The sequence below is a fragment of the Bubalus kerabau genome, chromosome 1 (assembly GCF_029407905.1).
Source record: "Bubalus kerabau isolate K-KA32 ecotype Philippines breed swamp buffalo chromosome 1, PCC_UOA_SB_1v2, whole genome shotgun sequence".
In the NCBI taxonomy this organism is placed as follows: domain Eukaryota; kingdom Metazoa; phylum Chordata; class Mammalia; order Artiodactyla; family Bovidae; genus Bubalus; species Bubalus kerabau.
In genome coordinates this window covers 212222448-212243752 of record NC_073624.1, presented here as the reverse complement: position 1 = coordinate 212243752, position 21305 = coordinate 212222448, and the positions used below count along the sequence as shown (strand labels likewise).

Here is a 21305-nt window from a genome sequence, read left to right as displayed (position 1 = left end):
AGCATCGCGGAGCATCCCGGGCCGTGCGCCTCGGATGCTGTGAGCCAGGCGAGGGGCCGCGGTCGGACCAGGGGAGGGTGGACCCCGAGTGGCTGAGGGAAGATGCAGGGCAGGTGGGCGAGGCGCGGGCCCGGGAGTGAGACAGCGCCCCCATCCCCACCCCCAGCTTCTTTTGTCTCCCGATGGCCCGGGCGCTCAGGGAACTCGCCATGGAAACGCGTACCGGGGAGGGGGGCAGAGACGCGGGAGACCCGGAGATCCCGCCCGCGTCCAGCCTGGATGGGGCTCCCCGGGACCATCTGAGCCGCCCGGGAGGGGAGGAGCCCGCAGACCCCGGTTCGTGCTCCCCCCTGCGGGGGACGTAGATCTGAGAGACCCAGAGACCGAGGGCGCGGAGCAGGGAGGCGGGGACGGCGACGGACGCGCGCGGCGCCCTCGACGCGCCGAGACAAAGAGCCCCCGCCCCTCGCGCAGCCTCCAGGCCGCCCGGCGCGGGGTCTCAGGCCGGGCGGGGCCGCTCGCTCCCCGCCCCCCCTCCGCCCCCGCGGGGGCGGGGCCGGCTTTGTGCCAGCCGCGCCGCAGCCCCCGCCACCGCCAGCTCCGCCCACCGAGCGCGGGCGCGCCAGGTGAGGGGCCTGCGGGCGGAGCGCGGACCCCACCCCTCCACCGGCTCCGGCCCTCGGGGTCCTGGAGGCCCCAGCCCTGACTCGCGGGTGGGACCCCAGCCCGGAGGCTCTCGACCAGGCCGACCCCGCCCTCTCTGCCGAGCCCTCTCGCGGCTCCTTCATCCGGGGAGGCAGCCGGAGGGTTGGGCAGGACCGCAGTGCGCCAGGGGCGGCCACGTCCCCCGCCTCGCGGCCTCAGTTTCCCTGGTCGTTTTCTGTGCATCCCGGCCCGCCCCTCCTCCGCGGGCGCCGGGCACCTGGTCCCCCAGGGCTCAGTCTGCGCCTCCCCTCCTCCAGCGCGGCTTTGTCCCCTCCAACTACGGTTTGTGGCGCCCCGGGCACCATGATCTCAACCAAGGAGAAGAATAAAAGCCCGAAGGACAGCATGACGCTTCTGCCCTGCTTCTACTTCGTGGAGGTGACTGGGGGGAGGTCGCGCTGGTGGGGGCGGGGCAGAGGCCTCCGTTCAGCCGGCCCTTGGGACCCCCACGCCGAGGGACCGGGGCGAGCACAGCCAGGGACCTGGGTGTGTGGGGGAGCGGGGAGGGCGGTCAGAACAGTTGGGCTCTGCAGGACGAGTAGGAGTTGCAAGAGAATGTTCTGGGCTTTGCGGGAGCTGGATAGATGCTCGAGGCGGGATCTTCAGTCCGGGGTTCCGGTCAGCAGCTCACACGAAGGGGCTGGAGCAAGGTGCTGGGCGCGGTGGGCGGGCGGGGAGGGGGGCGCGCGGTATAGATGTGTTGTCTTCCTGCAATGTGAAGGCCGGAGGCCTGAGTGTCTGAATTGAAATTCCTCCTCTGCTAATCGTGGAGGCTCGTGCACTTCCCTGAGCTCTGACAGAACAGGCTCCGCATGTAGTGAGGGCCTTAGGAGTGCTGCAAAATAAGATAGTAAGTGCAGCCACCGGGCACATACTGAGCGCTAATGAAGTGTTGGTGAGGCGAATCCACCTGATCAGAACCTGGGTTACCCACAATGCCTCCTGCTCGCCAGACCAGGAAACCCGGCTGGAGTGAGGGGCTCAGGCTGGGCGTGGGTGGAGAAGTCCCCTGGACCAGAGCAGATAGTACCCAACCCTACCCTGAGCAGGGTCACCCAGACAGCTGGTTACCTCCCCCACAGGCAGAAAACCTGGTTAGTTTTTCAAGTTTGTATTTGAATCCTTATTACAGTAGGTTATTCCTCCTCAGTGTTCTGCAGGCCACGCGGAGGCAGCCCCTCACCCTCAGCTTCTCCCAGTTTCCCACTACTCTCTCCTGTGTGCCTTTCCAGAACGCCTTTCACCCAGCCTTTCACTTTTCACCTGGGCTAGTGGTAAAGAACCGGCCTGCCAGTGCAGGAGAGTAAGAGATGTGAGTTCAATCCCTGGATCAGGAAGATTCCCAGAAGAGCAGGGCAACCCACTCCAGTATCCTTGCCTGGAGAATCACCATGGACAGTGAGCCTGGTGGGCTACAGTCTGTGGGGTGGCAAAGAGTCTGACAGGACTACAGCCAGCCTCCCATTCAAGTTCACCATATGTAGCCCTTCCCCCACCACCTGTAGAAATGCAGGTTCTGCCCTCAGCCTTTTTTTTTTTTGGCTTCATGCAGGGTCTTAGTTGTGGAATGCAGGATCTTTAGTTTCAGCATGTGGGATCTAGTTCCCTGACCAGCAATCAAACCTGGGCTCCTGGGAGTGCAGAGTCTTAGCCACTGGACCACCAGTGAAGTCCCTGCCCTTGGCATTTCTAGCAGAGATCTTTGTTTACCATCGCCCCATCATTTTTCACTGCCCTGTAGTACTCCAGTGCCAGCCCTAGGGAGTTGGGCGTTTGGGGGGTTCCTAGTCTTGATGTCTCACAAACATTCCTGCTGCCAAGTCACTTCAGTCGTGTTTGATTCTGTGCGACCCCAGAGATGGCAACCCACCAGGCTCCCGCATCCCTGGGATTCTCCAAGCAAGAACACTGGGGTGGGTTGCCATTTCCTTCTCCAATGCATGAAAGTGAAAAGTGAAAGTGAAGTCTCTCAGTTGTGTCTTACTCTTAGCAACCCCATGGACTGCAGCCCACCAGGCTGCTCCGCCCATGGGATTTTCCAGGCAAGAGTACTAGGAGACTGTAAACTCTTTGGCCTGTGTCATCCTGCACAGAATGCAGAGCTTGTCTGCATTGTGCATCTCTAGCGAGCAGGGTGTGGAAAGACCCCAAATTCCTCCTACTGAGGCCCCTGCACTTGCCTGTTTCCCCATAGTCGTGTCTGCACCTGTGTTGGTGATGTTTAATTTTGACCAACCCGAGAGGTGCAAAGCCATATCCCAGCCCTGGTGTGCATTTCCTGTACTGCCAGCATTATGTTTGTGTGTGCGTGGTAAGTCCCTTCAATAGTGTCAGACTCTTTGCGACCCTGTGGGCTATATCCCACAAGGTTCCTCCGTCCATGGGCTTTTCCAGGCAGGAATACTGGAGTGGGTTGCTAGTTGCTATTTCCTCCTCCAGGGGATCTTCCAGACCCAGGGATCGAACCTGCATCCCTTAACATCTCCTGGATTGGGAGGCAAGTTCTTTACCACTAGTGCTGAATACTGGAGTGGGTAGTCATTGCTTTTTCCAGGAAGTATTCCCGACCCAGGGATCGAACCCAGGTCTCCTGAATTGCAGGCAGATTCTTTACCGTCTGAGGCACCAGGGAAGCCCAGTATTACATTTATTCATTCTTAAATACACATGCCCCCAAAGCAAGCACGGTAGCTTGCCATTGTGAGTGTGTGAATGATTTTCCTTTGGGGCGGATATGCTCTGAGGGGTTCCTGGTTTTCAGCTGAGGGTCTCTGGAAGCAGTGAGAAGTGGGTGGTGTGATTTAGGAGGCACTTACAGACCCTCAGGGAGTGGCAGACTCTGAAGTGGGGCCCCTGCCACCAGGTGCTTCCAGCTGGGTCTGGCAGGGAGATGTGGGCAGAGGGCTGGAGGAGAAGCAGGGGGAGCTGGCCAGGCGTTACAGCCACTTTGCCGGGGACTTGGAAAGGCGTGGGGTTGGTCTTCAATGTGGCCCTCTAGTGGAAAGATTTGCTGGTTTTAAGTTGTACCCTAAACCCTCTCTGTGGCCGGACACCATCTGCCCACTGAGCCAGATGCTAAGCACTTGGACAGTGTTTGCTCGTCCAGTCCTACACAGACATCCTGGAGGGTGGCCACTGTATTGTTCCTGTTTTCAGCTTGGAAGACTGAGGCACAGGGAAGGGGAGGAGCCATGATGCAAGCCCAGGCAGGTGGCCATGAACTGCTTCACTCAGCTGCCTTGGGCCTCCTGCCTTCATGCAGCAGGTGCTCTATAAATGCTCCTTGGACACCAGCCCAGCTCCTTCAAACCCAGCTCACCCAACTTTGGCATTTCCCCTCTGGAAGCCTCCAGCCAGGATTGCATGGAGGGTGGAGGCCCCGCTCAAGGCACTGTAGAGATAGAGCTGGGAGCTTCCCAAGGCAACTGAGCCCCCTTAGGGGCCCACCTACACTCTGGTCCCAGAAGTGGCCCCAGTGGATATGTCAGGTTGAGACCCATGGACCAGAAGGGGAGGCAGAGGACACTGGGAGGGTTTGCCTCCGTTGGAATCTGCTCAGTCAGTGCTTTGTAGTATGAGTAGCTGAGTGAGTGGTGGTGTAGAGCCTGCCCCGCTGCCCTCCTCGAGCACACTGTTGGTGACTTGGTCAGGTGCAGCTCAGCTTTCCCGAACCTCAACCTCCCACCTGTTCCTCATAACTGCTCTGAGCAAGAAAGAATGTCACGTGTGCCCTCTGCCTATCACCTGGGGGCACATGATCAGGTTGTGCAGAAGGACAGTTGTATGAATGAGCAACTCAAAAGAATTCATTTATTCAGGCCCAACACCCATGTTCCCGGGGCTTAGTGTGAAGCTGGCATGTAGGGGTATGGGGTGCAGAGGAGAAACAGCAGCAGAAGAGATGAACAGGCTGGAGCCAGGAAGGGTGTCTCCAAGGAGGGCAGGACCCCAGAGGCAGGTCTAAGTGCATCCATCCATCCATCCATCCCTGAGAGAAGAGGCCAAGAGGCAGGAACCTGTCTGCCCTTCCCAGATTGTTCAAGGCAGCAAAGGTGCCTTGGAGAGAAATGAATGAAGTGATTAGTGGGTGGATGGATGGATGGAAGGATGGGTGAGTGGGTAAGTGGATGGGTAGAAGGAATGAAAAAAGAAGCAAGCAAATGTGAGTGGATGGATGGAAGGTAGATTGATTGGTGAATGATGGAGGATGGTTGCTTGGATGGATGGGAAAAAAGGAGGATGGATGGTGGACTGGATGGATGACAGTTGACTGGGGGGAATAAATGAGTTGATGGATGGGTGGGTGGGTGCATGGTGGGTGAGTGGGTCAATGGATGGGTAGATAGATGGGTGAGCAAGTAGATGTATATATGGGTGGATGAAAGGAAACAGCCAGACAGGCATGAGTGGATGGATGAATGAATGGTGGATTGATGGATGGAGTTGAGAGATGGATAGATGGATGATAGGTGGGTGGAATAGTCAGGGCATGGATAGATGGGTGGTACATGGGTGCATGGGTGGTCAGATGGATGGATAATGAATAAATGGATGGAAAGTTGTAAGTTTATGGATGATGTTTTTGAATAAATGAATGATAGATGGATGGGTTAATGGAGGGACGGGTCAATGGGTGAGTGGATGGGTGGGTAAGTTGATGGGTGGAAGAAGGATGGAGGATGATGGATGGCAGGGTAATGTGGCTGGCTGGGTGGGCTGATGGATGGGAAATGAATAAATGGATAGAAAGAATTGGAAGTTGATGGATAGAGGGATGGGTGTTTGGACAAATTGATGATTCGATGTGTGGGTTGATGGATAGATGGTAAGTGGATGGATAGTTGGTTCATGGATGGATGTGAGGATGGGTGGATGGAAGGAAGGAAGGGTGGGTGGGTAGATGAGTGGTGGGCAGAAGGATGAATGGAAGCATGGGCAGGTGAGTAGGTGGGTGGATGGATGGATGAGTGAGTGGAGGGAAGGAAGGAATGAATCATGGGTGAATGGATAGGTAGGTGGATAGATAGATGGAGGTAGATGGCTGATGGAAATTTATGGAAGGATGGATGGGAGAATGGGTAGATGGACGAACAGATGGGTGGATGGGTGAGTGGTTTGATGGTTAGAAAATGGATAAATGAATAGATGGGGGTTGATGGATGGAGGGATGATTGAATGGATGGGTAATGGATGGATGGTGGATTTATTTTGGGAGGGGGGATGGCAGGTGGGTAGATGGATGGATGGGAGAGTGAGTGGATGGATGGATGGGTGGCCAGATGGAAGGGAGCAGGTGTGGGTGGATGAAAGGATGGTGGATGGATGGGTGAATACATGAAGGAAGGAAGGAGGGGTGGATGGATGGTAGATTGCATGGATGATGGAAGGACAGCAGAAGGGATGTGTATATGGATGGATGGATAGAAGGGAGGGTGGGTGGATGGATGGATGTTGGAATTTGGCGGGTGGAGGATAGGTGTTTAGATGAAAGGATAATTGGATGAGTGGATGAATGGAATGATGGATGGATGATAGGTGGATGGATGGGAGGATAGGTGGGTAGATAGGATGAATGGAAGGAAGAAAGGAAGGAAAAGATGAGTGGATGGATGGAAGGATGATAGATGGGAGGAAGGATGAGTTAGTAGGTGAGTGTCAGATAGATAATGAATAAATGGATGGACAGATGTTGCAAGTTGATGGACAGAGGGGTGGGTGTTTGGATGAAAGGATAAATGGTTTAATTGGTGGTGGCTGGATGGATGGGCTGATGGAGGATGGAAGCAAGCATGAGTAAATGGATGAATGGATTGTGGATTGATGGATGGATGATGGAAGACAATGGCTAGATGGGTGGGTGGGTGGATGGATAGAAGGAATGAAAGATGAGGGGATAGATGGATAGAGGTGGGTGAGTGGATGATGGAAGGATGGATGATGAATTGATGGATGATGGATGGTGATGATGGTGAATGGATAATGGAAGATGATGGATGGTGGATGGGGCAGTGGGTGGATTGATGGATGGATGGACAGAAGGAAGGGAAGATCAGCGGATAGACAGATGGGTTGAGGGTCAGATGGATGGAAAATGACTAAATGAATAGATGGATGTTGGAAGTTGATAGGGTGATTAGTGGATTGATGAATTAATCTTGGGTGCACGAATGGCTCTGTTAGATGCACAGATGGGTGGTGGGTGACTCAGTTGATGAATGAGCTGATCAGTGGGTGAACAGCACGGATGGGTGGACAAGTCAGTGACGGGACTGAATTTGTGGGTGGATGACTCACTCAGTGAATGAGTGTGGTGTGACCCTGGCCAGCGTTCTTCCTGCAGCTGCCCATAGTGGCATCCTCCATCGTGTCCCTCTACTTCCTGGAGCTGACCGACCTCTTCAAGCCAGCGAAGGTGGGCTTCCAGTGCTATGACCGCACGCTGTCCATGCCCTACGTGGAGACAAGTGAAGAGCTCATCCCACTGCTCATGCTCCTCAGCTTGGCCTTTGCTGCGCCTGCAGCCTCGGTGAGTCCCAGGGCAGGGTGGGGCTGGCTGTGGGCCCCCGGCCGGAGCCTTGCTGAGCACCTCCATGTCCACAGATCATGGTGGGCGAGGGCATGCTGTACTGTCTACAGTCCCGGCTGTGGGGCCGCAGCGGGGGCCCGGGTGGGCCCGAGGGCAGCATACACGCCGGCGGCTGCAACTTCAACTCCTTCCTTCGGCGGACGGTGCGCTTTGTAGGTGAGTCCCCCATGGCATCTGCACACCGAGGGTGGTGGGTCTGGCCCCAGCTCCCGTGTCTGGCCCTTGCACTCCCACCCCACAGGTGTCCACGTGTTTGGCCTGTGTGCCACGGCCCTGGTGACTGACGTGATCCAGCTGGCCACGGGCTACCACGCACCCTTCTTCCTGACTGTCTGCAAACCCAACTACACCCTGCTGGGCACGTCGTGTGAGGCCAATCCCTACATCACACAGGATATATGCTCTGGCCACGACACCCATGCCATCCTGTCTGCCCGGTGAGCATGCCTGGCCCTGTCCCAACAAGCATGTAGGGAAACTAAGGCAGGTCCCAGAGCCTTAGGGCTCACATGGGTGTTTCTTACAGGAAGACCTTTCCGTCCCAGCATGCCACTCTGTCTGCCTTTGCTGCTGTCTACGTGTCGGTGAGTACTGCCCCACACCCCAGATGCCCCACAGGGACCAACTGCCCTGACGACCCACCTGTCCCCCGGCAGATGTACTTCAACTCGGTCATCTCGGACACCACCAAGCTGCTGAAGCCCATCCTGGTGTTCTCCTTCGCCATTGCAGCGGGCGTCTGCGGCCTCACCCAGATCACGCAGTACCGCAGCCACCCTGTGGACGTCTACGCAGGCTTCCTCATTGGGGCTGGCATAGCGGCTTACCTGGTGAGGGGCCGATTAGGGAGGCCCGAGGGGGAAGGCCAGCCACCCCCCCCACCCCCGCCACCCAGGGGGATGCTGCCATCTTCTCCCTTGGGAGCTGGAGGCAGACTCTCATGAGCCCAGACTTGCCAAATGTGCAAAGTAACCAGAAGCCAGAATTTGTCTTGTGGGGAAAAAGGTGGACTTCCCCCTCTCTGACCCCCAAGGCATGTCTGTGGCCCGGTGGGGACCCTAGTCTCCAGCCACAGGCCTCACACCCAGTCCCCATCTCATCTCTAGGCCTGCCATGCAGTGGGCAACTTCCAGGCCCCACCAGCAGAGAGACCAGTGGCCGCGGTGCCAACTAAGGACGCGCTAAGGGCTCTGACCCAGCGGGGCCATGACTCGGTGTACCAGCAGAACAAGTCCGTGAGCACCGATGAGCTAGGTCCGCCCAGCCGGTTGGAGGGTGTGCCCCGGCCCGTGGCCCGCGACAAGACCTCGCTGGGCAGCCTAAAGCGGGCCAGTGTGGATGTGGACCTGCTGGCCCCACGCAGCCCCATGGGCAAGGAGAACATGGTGACCTTCAGCCACACACTGCCCCGTGTCAGCACGCCCTCGCTAGACGACCCCGCCCGCCGCCACATGACCATCCATGTTCCACTGGACGCCTCCCGCTCCAAGCAGCTCATTAGTGAATGGAAGCAGAAGTCACTGGAGGGCCGAGGCCTGGGGCTACCGGATGAGGGCAGCCCTGCACACCTGCGGGCACCCGCAGAGCCCATGGCTGAGGAGGAGGAGGAGGAGGAGGAGGAGGAGGAAGAAGAGGAGGAGGAGGAGGGGGACGAAGGGGGTCCAGCACCTCCCTCACTGTACCCCACAGTCCAGGCTCGGCCAGGGCTCGGGCCACGCGTCATCCTGCCGCCTCGGGCTGGACCGCAACCTCTGGTTCATATCCCTGAGGAGGGGGCCCAGGCAGCAGCTGGCCTGTCCCCCAACAGCAGCGCAGCTGTGCGGGCCAAGTGGCTCATGATGGCTGAGAAGAGTGGAGCTGCGGTGGCCACGGCCTCGGCCCAGCCCCGCATGGCCAACCCGCCCCGGCTGCTGCAGGTCATTGCCATGTCCAAAGCTCCAGGTGCACCCGGCCCCAAGGCAGCCGAGACGGCTTCCTCATCTAGTGCCAGCTCGGACTCCTCCCAGTACAGGTCACCATCTGACCGCGACTCTGCCAGCATCGTCACCATTGATGCACACGCACCCCACCACCCTGTGGTCCACCTGTCTGCGGGTAATGGGCCCTGGGAGTGGAAGGCGGCGGGAGTCGGGGCCAAGGTCGTGGAGGGAGAGGGTGGCTATGAGCTCGGGGACCTGGCCCGCAGCTTCCGTGGTGGGGCCAAGCCCCCGGGCATCTCCCCAGGCTCATCAGTCAGTGACGTGGACCAGGAGGAGCCACGGTTTGGGGCCGTGGCCACTGTCAACCTTGCCACGGGTGAGGGGCTGCCCCCACTGGGCGCAGTCGATGGTGTGCTGGGACCAGGCAGCCGGGAGTCGACGCTGCGGCGCAAAGCAGGCCCAGCGCTTGGTGATCGGGAAGCAGGAGAGGCCGAGGCCGAGAGCTACTACCGGAAGATGCAGGCTGCACGCAGGTTCAAGGACTGAGGGCGGGGGTGGGGGTGGGGCAGGGGGGTCTTGGTAGACAATAAAAGGTGATCCTGGAGAAGAGCTCACAGTCTGAGTCTTTCTGGAGTACTGGGTGTAGGGGTGGGGCCGAAACCCCCACACATGAAGGGTAACATGGCTGAGTTTACAGAAGAGGAAACAGCAGTGAAATCAACAGGCCCAATAAAGAGGGGAATCAAGTGCAGGATACAGAGAGTTTATTCAGAGTCCAGTACAGACTGGCCAGACCGCCTTCTACATGTGGACAGGAAAAAAGAGCCTACAGAAAAGGTAGGAGTTGTTATAAAATTGCTTTAATTCAGTTCTCTCTGCATTACAAGCCGGCAGTGGGCGGGGCCTGCCGTGCTCCTTACAATACTGAGCCTGTAATTGCTGTTATCAAAATATACATCTGTGTCACCATAAAAAACCGCGTTTGCTGCCCCTCACGTCTTACAACAGGTATAAAAAATTATAAATATTTACACCCTTGTTCCACCCCGACATGGAAACTTGAGGCCCAGGCCCCCAGTGAGGGCCGGCCAGCAGAGGCCTGCGTGCGGGGCACCCCTTGGACCCGTGAGTGCAGGACGAGGCGTGAAGACCGGAGGGGAGGGCTGTTGCCCCACCTCCTGGGGTCCCAGCATTAGAGGCAGGAAAAAAACAGAAACAAAACTTTGGTCCAAAATTTGCAGGAAAAAAAGAAACCCTGAAAGTTGAAGAGCACTTGTCCTCAGAGAAAGGACAGTCAGGTGTGAGTAAGGCATCGGGCGGCAGATGCCGGCCCCGCTGTGTCTGCCCTGGAAACTAGATCCTGCCCTGCGACTCAATGACAAGGAATAAAATAAAAGTACAGTATACAAGGTCATACCACAAGGAGAAAGTTTAGGTTACACTCATACCATTTTTATCATCTTGCTATATAAAAAGTTACTTAAAACTATTTCTTTTGCATATAAATGAAAAAGATTAGAATATTTGGTCAACTGGAAATATTGCTAGGCACAGGTGTCTGCAGCTGCATCGAAGCATAATACAGAGATTACAGTGAAAACAAAGCTGAAGAAGCGTCAGGGAAGGGTCCGGGGAGGCCCCAAGGCTGGGGGAGAATCACACACTTGATTAAAGGATTGGGTGGCGGCCACAGCCCCCCACCACACCAGGCACATGATCCCAGGGGAGGCTGACCCCGCAAGCCCTGCCAGGGCAGCGGGTTTAAGGCACAAGAAAGCCAAGTGGGGGTTTAGGAGCGCCCGCCCTGCAGGCGGCAAAGGCACGGGCAGGGGCCGGGCGGGTGGTGCCATCCACCGTCACCAAGAGCCTGAGGCTGGCACCCCACCTCCCCAAGGTGAGCAAGTGAATTAGATTTAATTTCTTTTAAAAACAGGTAAACTGATTTCTCTTTTAAAAAAATAAAATCTCTGGTCTTTTAAGGTCACTTCAGCTGCTTTTTAAAGTGGCTTTTTATCTGGAATGATGGAAGTTGTTGCCGGGTGCCCGGCAGGCTGGTCCTGGGTGGTGGCCTAGATGGTGGACTTGGAGAAGGACACCCGCAGGTGGTGGTTCTCACCCAGGTCATGGTTGTGCAGGTCGATGAGCGCCTGGATGGCCTCCTCCACTGAGCCCATCTGGATCAGCGCCATCTTGCGGTCCTTCCTGCAAGGAGTGGGGGAACACAGGCATGAGGAGCCGCAAGGGGCCAGGGAGCCTAGGGGCAGTGGGGGAGGGGACTCTGCTCACTGGAAGAACTTGAACCCTTTGACGATCCCGCCGTTACTGGAGAAAAGAATCTTGAGGTCATCCTCAGAGATGGAAGGCCTGCAAGTGGAGAGAGATGTAAGCCCGTCTGTACAAGGTCAAGGTCATTCCCTCAGGACAGGAATGTCCAGGGATGGGGCGGGCGGGGGGGGCGGGCAGAAACGAGGGGTAAGATGATGGAAGCATCTGAGAGGCAGAAGAACTCACGGGATGTTGGAGAGGTGCAGAGTGGCCGACGGTGGGAAGATGTTCTGGAAGTTCTTGGAGCCAGGCTTCTTGAAGCGGTGCAGGGGCGAGTTTCCATAGTCCTTGGTCAGGCCCTGGTCCTCCTGGCCCTCGCGGGGCAGCTGCACGCTCTGGTGCTTAGAGAGTGTGATGCGCACTGGCTTTCCGTGCAGCTTGTGCCCATTGAGGTGGCTCATGGCTGGGGGCGGGGCGGGGGGAGACAGCATACGTGACCTGAGGGCCCTGGGTACCACCAACAGCCCTGCCCTCCCTGGCCACCCCTTACCCAGCTGGGCCTGGCTCCCGTCAGCCATCTGCACCAGGGCATTCTCCTTCTTGTTGAACAGGACCTTCACACGCTGCACATCTCCATACACGCCTTCAAAAGCACAGGGACAGGGGGCTGAGCCCCAAGCCCCAGCCGCCCACCCGCCGTCCCCGCGACCCACACTCCCACACAGGGCTGGCTCTCCCCAGTTTGCTTATTCTGCCTCTGAGAACCTGTCTAGACACAGGGAGCATGACTGGGAGGGCTGCCTTCCGCAAAGAAGCCATAAAATCCAGGAAAGGTCAATTGCCAAGGAACCATCCTGTAGCATGCTACCGACACATTTACGCTGCCAACGGCATGCGGGTAGGGAACCATGCTCTATAGAGTCCAAATAAATACGCAAACCGCAGCCCAGACCGCACGCATCGGAATCTCAGGGCGTAACAACCACCTCAATTACATGAAAACAAGGTAATAAAAGTGTGAACGATAACATACCGAAAAGAATAAAGAGGCTTTGGGGTGTGACTCTCTTTAGAGGACAGCAGAGCAAGGCAGCGAGGGACAGGGAAAGGGAGAGGTCAGGGGGCGAGTTGCCAATCGTCCACCACGAGGAGGCAGCCCCGCAGGCGTGCAGGTTGATGGATGATGAAGTTGTCAGGATGTTAATATTCAAGGGCAGGTTGGTTTCCGGAGAGCAGGGTTTGAGGGGGAATTTTGTTTTTTTTTTTTTTTTATTTATTTATGGTTTTGTTTTGTTTCAAGCAACAACAGGAAGCAGAAGTACCGTGCAGTCAGTTGGCAAAGAAATTCCGGATCAGGGCAAGAAAAAAAATTGGGAAAGGGGAAGGGGAGAAAAGAAAAAAAGTAGCAAAAACACAGGTCAGTAAATACATAAGAAAACACGCGGTGCCCCATCAGTCAAGACCACACACATTACAGGCCACACGCCGGGCAGACAGCCGGAGCACCCTCCGCGGGGAAGAGGCGGCGCCTGCTGGCCCCCCACTCGCTCCCCCAACCAGGCCCTCCAGGAACCGTCTCCTCAGCCCGCACCGGAGCCTCCAGTCAGGCTCGCCCGGCGCTGCGAGCGGACAGCTTGGCCAGAGGAACTGGGACAGGACTGGGGAGACTGAGAGTCACACGAGGTCAGACAGGCAGGAGAGCAGCTCATTAAACAAGAACCCCGTCTTTCGAGAAGCAAATACTGAGCCTCGCTCACTGGACCCCAGCTCCCTGAGCTAATCCAGCCCCAAGACAAGCCAGGCCTGGCTGCCACCTCAGGGACTACCGGGTGGCCTCAGCTTGCACCCTCCCCTCAAGGCACCCCTCTGCAGACCAAGGTTCGCTGGGCTGGAAATTTCAAGTTTGTTCTCATGTACCAAATACTTCAACTCTCAACATCGTGAAATTAGGAACATAAATTAAGATGTTAAGGAAACAAGAGAACTCCAAGCACTGCGGGAAAGGAGGCAGCAGTGAGTGACGTCAGCGCAGAGAGGAGGATGGGGACGCCCATGGGCACTGGCTGGGCCTGGCCCAGCTCCAGAGCCCAGTGCCCAGTGCCCGGTCAGAGGCTCCATCTGCACTACGACTAGGGGCACTCCCAACTCCTAATTCCCGGAGGCGCCACGTACCTCAGGGTTGAGATTGCTGACCAGCAGGACAGAGTTGCCTGCCCCCGCCAGGCCTGGGATGGCGATCCGGCCTGCTGCCGCTGCTGCTGCCGCTGCCGACGGAATAGCCAGAGGGGCCAAAGCCCCATGCACATTAGGAACAGAGAGACCTGCAGGATGAATGGGGTTAGCTGAGTGTGGTGCCCACAGTCTCCACAAGGAAATCGGTCTTGCCCATCCTCATGCAAACAGAGATGCGGGGGGTGGGTGGGGGCATCAGCCTGGCCCCCAGCCCTGCGACCCTCCATGCTCCTCAGAGCACACCACCGTACTGGCCTGACCATCTATATGTGCCAACAACACAGAAGACTCAGGCTTCTCAGACGCAGGATCGAGCCCGGTGGCCTCGGCTGTGCGTGCACGCAGGTGCCCGTCACCATGCAAACAGCATGCCGGGCATAACAGGCTCAAGACTATTCCGCGTGTGGGCGCCTGGCCCCCGGGAGGGACGCTCAGGTGTGCTCACCCAGCGCATGCCGCTCCGCTTACCAGGCCGCTCAAAATGCACTACTAGGGGCGCATCCCTCCAACCACAGGCGCTGGTCCTCAGCGGGCTCAGCAGCCCGGCCACGCCTGCCCTGTCCAGACTCCGCGCCCAGGAGGCTAGACTCCCGTACTGCGCCACGTTGGCCGCCGGGGAAGCAGAGCTACTGGCGAGATGTGGACATGCAGAGGCGGCGCTGGGGCGAGTGTGTGAGTACCTGCGGCTTGAGGAATTGCAAAGGTGGGAGGGAAACCAGCTCCTGCATACGGAGAGGCTGACATTATACCAGGCGCACCTAGAAACAAACGAGACACTAATCATCGCACCCACGGGTGCGAGCCGGCTGCCAGGGCCCCACCCGCAAGTGCGGGGTGGGCTGTGCGGGCGCCTAGCCTGAACTACGAGTCCTGCCTGGGTGGCCTGCCCCCGGCGTCTCACCAAAGGCAGCAGCCATGGTCTGGTCCAGCGAGGGCTGGCTGTCACCGGACGGCAGGTCAGGGCGCGTGTAGTCGCGGCTCTTGTCATTGTTATACTTGACGTTTAGGCTGGTGAGTTTGGAGAAGTCGATGCGCAGTGTGCAGCATGCGTTGTAAATGTTCTGGCCGTCCAACGACTGTGGGGACAGTGAGGAGGCTGTCAGCAGGTGCCTGGCAGCCAGAGGCACGGCTGCCCTGGGGACCACTCACCAGCTTGGCGTGCTGGGCGCTCACGGGGTCCGCGTATTGCAGCAATGCCTGGAACTGGTTGTTCTTGGTGAAAGTGATGATCTTAAGAACAGTGCCAAACTTGGAGAAGATCTGTGGGAGAAGGTGGTGGGTCAGCCTGGGCCCAGGCACCAGCCCCATTGCCCACAGCTGAAGCCCAGTGCCCTTACCTGGTGCAGCACGTCCAGGGTCACTGGGTAGAAGAGGTTCTCCACGATGATCCTAAGCACTGGGCTCTGGCCAGCCATGGCCATGCCCGCATCCACCGCCGCGGCCGAGGCTGCCAGGGCCAGGTTTCCTGACTGGACTGAGTTCACAGCCTGCAAGGCCGCCTGGGCCCGCTGTGAGGACAGTACTGTGAGTCCCCCAGCCCCAACCCCGCCTGCCCCACCCTGCCCCCACCCACCCACACCTGAGGGTGCCGCACCGCCTGGTTAGGGGAGCTGTCTGTCTTGAGCTCCTTGTGGTTGGAGAACTGGATGTAGATGGGCTGGCCGCGCAGCACAGGCGTCACCGACGTGTAGTAGTTCACCATGGTGTTGGCAGCCTCTTCTGTGTGCATCTCGATGAAGGCCTGGGCATGGGAACAGGGTGAGCTGACTCATACCAGGGATGCCTCTGGGACCCACCCCAACTGGCCCAGGCCTCATACCTGATTCTTCCCTTTCAACATCAGGAGATTGGTGACCTTTCCGAAGGGCAGCCCCAGGGAAATGACCTCCCCCTCGGTGACATCGCCAGGCAGCTTGCGGATGTGGATCACCCTGGAGGGCACGCCTGCACTCCTGCTGTCCCCCTTGAACTTCTTGCTGTCGTTTCCATTTGCTGCAAAAAAGCACGGAGTCACATAGGGTACCCCAGGCTCCCTCAGAGCGGGGCCCTCCCCGGCACTGGGAGGTTTCCGGGCTGAAGTAGTCCCCACACCTGGCTCCCAGAACTGTGCAGTAGGCAGGTGCAGGGACCAGGCAGGGCGGTGGGCGGGTGGGGTTACCTGTGGACGCCGAGGTGCCGCTCATGATAAAGGGTCCGTTAGTGACGCAGGCAGAGAAGAGTTCGTCAGATCCCCGCTGCAAGAGAAGCAAGGTGAACCCAGTGTCCTCGCTGCGGCCCCTGACCCTCCCTACCAGGGCCCACATAGTTCCTTTCCCGCCGGTGGAGCCCTTGGGGCTCTCCCCAGGAAGGGACAGAGGCTGTCCCCTCCTAGGCCTCTGCGTGTCATGGCCACCTCCACCTTCCATCTCCCCACCCCCCTCACCAGTGTCTGGGGTCTGCATGGCTCAGGCTCAAGGCCCGTGAGGACAAAGCCCCCTTGTCCCCCTGTGGCCACCCGCAGGAGTATGTCCTACTTTCCAGTCTGAGGAAACCGGAGCCCAGCAACCAGAAACACCACCTCTTCAGGCGGCAGGTACCTTGGTGACCAACAGGCTCCCCAACTGCCCCTGTGGGTGGGCTCCCAGCCCATGTTATCTCCAGAAATTCCCTTGTTAGTCTCAATCTAATAGAATCAACTCCCAGAACCCCTTGAGAAGCCGCTTAAGCAGGGAGAAAGGCAGACAGCCTCCTGCCGGCTGGGCGATGAGACCCCAGAGGGCCATCCGCCTGTGATTTCCTCGATACATGACACCAGCGCCTGGCAGCAACAGGAGACCAGCCTCCCAGCCTTGACCCTTCTTCTCCCTCAACCTGCCTTTCCGCCAGCTCGCCCTCCTCACATCAAGGACACCTTATCTCTGCCCTTCCCCTAAACTGCCAGCCAGTTCAGCCACTTACAAACAAGCAGGCTCCACGTACAGGACACCTCCCCACCTTCCGTGGTCCAGCACTGAAGTGCCCCAGAGCCCCTTCAGGCGCTGACCCCCTCCCCAGCCCTCAGGACAGAAAAGTGGGCACAGCCAGGCCAAGGCTATGAGGCTAACAGAATGTTCTGGGCCTCCTCACTGCCAGACCGCCAGCTATAGGCACGCCGCCGAACCCAGACCCCAAACTCCCCAGCACCAGAGGCTGCTCAGAGCACTGCTTGGTTTTAATGCGTACAGGTTGGAGTTGGATGTAAATGAAGCAAAGTGTTAACAGCCCCACCAGCAGGCAGACCTGCCCCATCATGACTTTCCTCACTGCCCTGGCGTGGGGCGGGGGTGGGGGGGGGGGTGGAGACCTGGACTCTTCCAGGCTAAACAAACCAGAAACCAGGTGGAACACACCTGAGCCTCATTCCCACCTAAGCGGCAGGGAAGTCGACTTGGAGGCCTACCAACCCCTCCCTTCAGGTCACAAAAGCCCCCTGGCCAGAGCTAGACAAGAATAGACAGGGCTCCCACACAGACGCTGGCTGCACAACCTTATAAAGGGCATCTCAGCTCCTGTCAACAGGTGATGGACGGGGGAAGAACTCCCTCCAGAGGGGGTCGTTCTTAGCTCCAACTCCCTTTTCACAGCAGATTTCCTGGCATGAATACCTATGTGGTCTGCCCACTTGGCAACCCCCCTCCCTCTAGCATAAGGAAGTGCAGGTAGTGACCAGAAGCTCAGCAGGGACTGCCCACTGGGGGCGCAGAGAGCGCACACGGACAGAACCCTGGGGGGACAAAGGGCAGGCCAAGCTGCACTAGAGCCCCTGCTCTAAAATCAACTCAGCACCACCAGGTAGCCCCCGAAGCGTGCCCGGAGCCAGGGACAGCAGCAGCTAAGCACCACTAACATCCCAACACCTGTCACTCGGGGCACAGCTCGTGCTTATCCTGAGAGAGGGGACCCAGGATGCCCTCCCGGAGGCACCCACGCTGGTGCACCCTCAGCCTCTGGAAGCGGCCTGGCTGGATGGGCCCCCACGGAAACAGGGGGGTGGGGGGTGTCACCGTGCCAGTTACAAGCACACCTGGATGAGATCCCCCTCCCTCCCTCCTCTCGCCACCAAACAAACAGGTTTTATCTGCAGGAAGATCAGGAAGGCTTGCGTGTAAAGAGTCCACCTGGGAAAACCGAAACCAGCCCAGGCCCCACAGCCAGAAACTAGCTGCCGCCTGCTCCCAGGGATAATGGGCTACCCCCAGGGCTGAGGTGGACACCCGGTCTCTGCCAGCGAGGCCCCCTTCTCGGAGCAAAAGTGAGCTCAATGAGAACATCCTCAGAAGCACCTCCATCCGCCCCAGAGTCCCCAGGGATCCTCCCGACCCATGCCCACCCCTTAAACGGCCTGGGGAAGAAACTTCCACTTTTTCCACTTGAAACTGTCAAGAGTCCCATCAGCCCGCGGGCATCCCAGCTCCAACCAGATGCAGTTCTGGACTTCAGGGGAAAGGTCCTGAAGTCAGGGCGGGTGCCCCTCACCTCAGAGGAGCCACCCACCCCACACTCCTACTACAGAGCAGGCTGTGGCACACCACCCCCCACCCCCAGCCCGGCAATGGGAGCACACAGGCCGCAGAGTGAACGGGCGGAAGGAGAAAGCGACGTCCCCAGTGCCTACCTTTGTACCAACTGCTATGTCTGGGACGATGCTGCAGAGAGAGAGAGAAAAGGAGACATCAGCAAGGAGCACCCACCACATGCCAGCAGCATGGGCTCCAGGGGCGGCAGGAGCCCCTGCTCCAGGACTTCAGCAATGAGGCGGCTAGGGGAAGGGAAGGGAGGTGTCCTCTCTCTAATCGCCACTTGAAAAGGAGCCATCATTGTCCTCGGGTTCCTTTCCCCTCCCTCCCTCCCGGCAAGACCCCGGCCCCGCCTCCGATGCATCCAAAGACAAAGACACCCCCTCCGCAGGCCCTCAGAAAGACACTAGATGCTAATTAAGATTGAAATGCTGTTGCTTGCTTTCTAGAAACAAGCAGTGCTTGGGAGAGGTTTCCAGCAAAAGGCAGGCTGTGAAAAGGCAACTCAGGAGCCCAAGGTTAGAGCTGCCGCCCCAGGGGACTGAGAAGGGGTCGATCCAGTGAAAAGGATCAGATAAAAGGGACACCAGTTACTCATCAACCAGGGTCCATGTGACCTGCTAGGGAAGGCAGGGTGTGTGTGACTGCCCCAGGCTCCAGGGTCCTGCAGGCCAAGCCCTCGGGACAGTAGAGCCCTTGAAGGGTGCCACCTAAAGACTCAGGAAGGGTCTGCTCAGGAGAACTTGGCCAGCTACACCCCACCAGGTCACCTGGCCACCAGCCTGCCATCACAGGAGACCAGAGCCTCCCATGATGTCACATGTCCCCTGGCCAAGCCCCTGGCGGACAGAGGCCCTGGGGCCACTGCCTGCAGCATCAGGCTCAGAGTTCACCACAACCTGGGATCCGACCCTCCCACAGCCTCACCAGCCTGTGCCGTGGGACTGCCACTTCTTCCCCACAAAAACCTTAAGGGTTAATGTCAACGATTTTTAAAAATCTTACTGAGCCAAGAAACAACTTCCCAGAAAAACAAAGAATGAAAAGCACGCAGTTTCCCAACTGCTAACCCAGGACGGCTGGCGGCTTCCTACTCAGGGAGGACCGCAGACGCAGGAAGTGTTTCACAGAAGATGGCCTTTCTGCAAAAGGTCCCCCGACTTTCAAAAAGGCAGGCCAAACTGCAGCTGCACCAGCAGGCCAGGCCCGGCTGCCTAGGCAACCACACAACCGACCAGAGGCCGCAGACGCGCCCCAAACTACGTTTCCGTGAGGAGGAAGGGAAACTCCGAAACTTGACCAGGGGGCCAGGAGAGCTCTTCCCACCGGGCTTGACCGGCGGGCTTCCCGGCTCCCGGCTCAGGAAGGGGCTTCTCTGGGAAGGTATGTCCCAGCCTAAGCGGACGACAGACCACGAGATCAAGTTCCTCTTGTTGCAGCAATTTTTCTAAAAGGCTAACCTTAATTCAGCCTGCAACCTATCATTTCAAACCCGAGGCACCGAAGGCACGTGACCCTCCGGGCACTGGTAACTGCCCGCCCCGCCCGGTAGGGCCGACAGAGGAAACAGGGCTGGCTCGAAGCTCCCCATCACAAGACATCCGCAACTGCCCCCAGACGCTTCCCGCGGGGCCCAGACTCGAGAACGCAGCTCCACCGGGTTCTACTAGCTTCCCAAGGCGGAGCCCCGCCGCCGCGCTGCCTGCACCGACACCTCAGCACGCGGGGAGCGGGCTCAGGTCCGAAGCCGCCCCGCCCCCAAGGCGCCCGGGGCACCACCCCGGGACGCCGGGCGGGAACAAAGGGGGCGGCGGAGGGCCCGCGCCCTTCCGGGCGGGAGGGCGGCGTCTCCAGCCGCGCCCGGGCCCGCGGCGGGCGGGGGAAGCCGGAGTAGAGTCCGCGCGGCGGGAAAGGCCGCGCACGCGCGACAGGGCTGCCGAGAGCGCGCGGAGCCGCGCACGCGCGCGGGGGACCTCAGGGGGCGCGCGGAAACTGTACGGGGCGCCGGAAGGGCCACACGGCGGGCCGAAGGCGGCGCGTGCGTTTGGGGCCCAGACGGGAAGCGGGAAGGGCGGCGCAGCCGCCGCGTGCTCTCGGGACGGGCCGCGTGGGCACCGGAAGCGGACAAGGCTCGGCCCGGCCGCCCCCAGCCCCCGATCCCTACAGCCTCTCGTCCGGCTACTCATCCCGGGCCGCAACCGCGCCAGAACTTGGGGGAAGGGAGAGAAACCCCGGCGGCGCCCGAGGGCCTGGAGTGGAGGCGGAGCGGCGCCCCGAATGTACCGCCCCGAAGAGGCCGGGGCGGCGGCGAGGCAAAAGCTGGATCGCGATATAGGCGCCAGGGAGCGCGAACCAGTACTACTCACCCGTCCATTGCACACACAGGAGACCCGCGGGGGACGGAGTGGAGGCGCCGGAATAGCAGGAACCGACCCAACGGCTCCGAGTTATAGACTCACAAAATGGCGGAGACGCCCGAACACGTCCCCCGCGCGCTCTGCCCATTGGCTCCCGCCGCGCAGATGGGCGGGGCGAGCCCCCTCGGACCCCGCCAGCGCCTCCCAATGGCTAGGAGGTCGCTCGAGGGGTGGGCCCAAGAACAGTGGCAAGCGGGCATTGGATAAGGCGGCCGTCCGTCAGAGCTCGAGGCGGAAATGGCCCGTTGAGTCGGAGGAGGTGCGAAGAGGTGAGACCATGTGATGGCGCCAGAGCCAGTTAGCGGAGCTGACCTCGTTTGTGGGGCTTTGCGGGAGAAGCCATCTTGGGAGTGGGTACGTGGCGGATCAGGCGGTGGGAAGCGTGCTTTCCCCAGCCTCCCGCCATCTTGCAAACGGGCAGAGACCACCTCGACCTCGGGCGTGATGTCAATGGGAGGCTCACTGCCATCTTGAAGTCGGGCAGGAAACCTACAGGGCTCCATCTTGTTTGTGGGCACCTGGCCGAAGTCCCTTTCGAATTCAGACGTTACTCAGGTTAGCGAGCGGAGCAATGGCAGCGGCTTAAGGCTTTCTGGAGACGCCGGGGCTCTTTCCACTGCTGGCCACAAAGCCTGCGGCACGACGA

At 59.0% G+C, this 21305-nt stretch overlaps 2 protein-coding genes across 4 annotated transcripts; one reads left to right on the top strand and one right to left on the bottom strand.

Annotated features, from left to right (window-relative positions):
• The first annotated feature begins 598 nt into the window (after positions 1-598).
• PLPPR3 (phospholipid phosphatase related 3) lies at positions 599-9936 on the top strand. 2 transcript variants are annotated; one of them, XM_055552787.1, is made up of 7 exons: positions 599-1083; positions 7046-7231; positions 7306-7447; positions 7533-7728; positions 7818-7875; positions 7948-8121; positions 8398-9936. In XM_055552787.1, exons 1-7 carry the CDS (start codon positions 1009-1011, stop codon positions 9754-9756), a joined length of 2190 nt encoding a protein of 729 aa, XP_055408762.1. In that variant the 5' UTR covers positions 599-1008; the 3' UTR covers positions 9757-9936. The 2 variants fall into 2 exon arrangements, with proteins under 2 accessions (XP_055408762.1, XP_055408755.1); XM_055552780.1 differs by having other exon boundaries at positions 7818-8121.
• Positions 9937-9957: 21 nt separating this feature from the next.
• On the bottom strand, positions 9958-20728 carry PTBP1 (polypyrimidine tract binding protein 1). Of its 2 annotated transcripts, XM_055552798.1 has the most exons (15): positions 20609-20728; positions 18341-18371; positions 15866-15941; positions 15527-15699; positions 15302-15448; positions 15045-15215; positions 14857-14967; positions 14609-14783; positions 14388-14465; positions 13648-13796; positions 12509-12542; positions 12026-12118; positions 11722-11938; positions 11497-11574; positions 9958-11412 (listed from the first exon to the last, which is right to left on the bottom strand). In XM_055552798.1, the coding sequence occupies exons 1-15, from the start codon at positions 20614-20616 to the stop codon at positions 11280-11282; spliced, it is 1674 nt and encodes a 557-aa protein (XP_055408773.1). In that variant the 5' UTR covers positions 20617-20728; the 3' UTR covers positions 9958-11279. The 2 variants fall into 2 exon arrangements, with proteins under 2 accessions (XP_055408773.1, XP_055408781.1); XM_055552806.1 differs by lacking the exon at positions 14388-14465.
• Between the last annotated feature and the right edge of the window lie 577 nt (positions 20729-21305).

Excerpts from the sequence above, each read along its gene's own strand:
- PLPPR3 (XM_055552780.1), top strand. The coding sequence starts at position 1,009 with ATGATCTCAACCAAGGAGAAGAATAAAAGCCCGAAGGACAGCATGACG. Across the intron at positions 7,448-7,532 it reads GCGGACGGTGCGCTTTGTAG|GTGTCCACGTGTTTGGCCTG; the intron begins GTGAGTCCCCCA and ends CCCACCCCACAG. Across the intron at positions 7,729-7,817 it reads CATGCCATCCTGTCTGCCCG|GAAGACCTTTCCGTCCCAGC; the intron begins GTGAGCATGCCT and ends TGTTTCTTACAG.
- PTBP1 (XM_055552798.1), bottom strand. Across the intron at positions 14,968-15,044 it reads CCCTGGACGTGCTGCACCAG|ATCTTCTCCAAGTTTGGCAC; the intron begins GTAAGGGCACTG and ends CTTCTCCCACAG. Across the intron at positions 11,413-11,496 it reads AAAGGGTTCAAGTTCTTCCA|GAAGGACCGCAAGATGGCGC; the intron begins GTGAGCAGAGTC and ends CACTCCTTGCAG.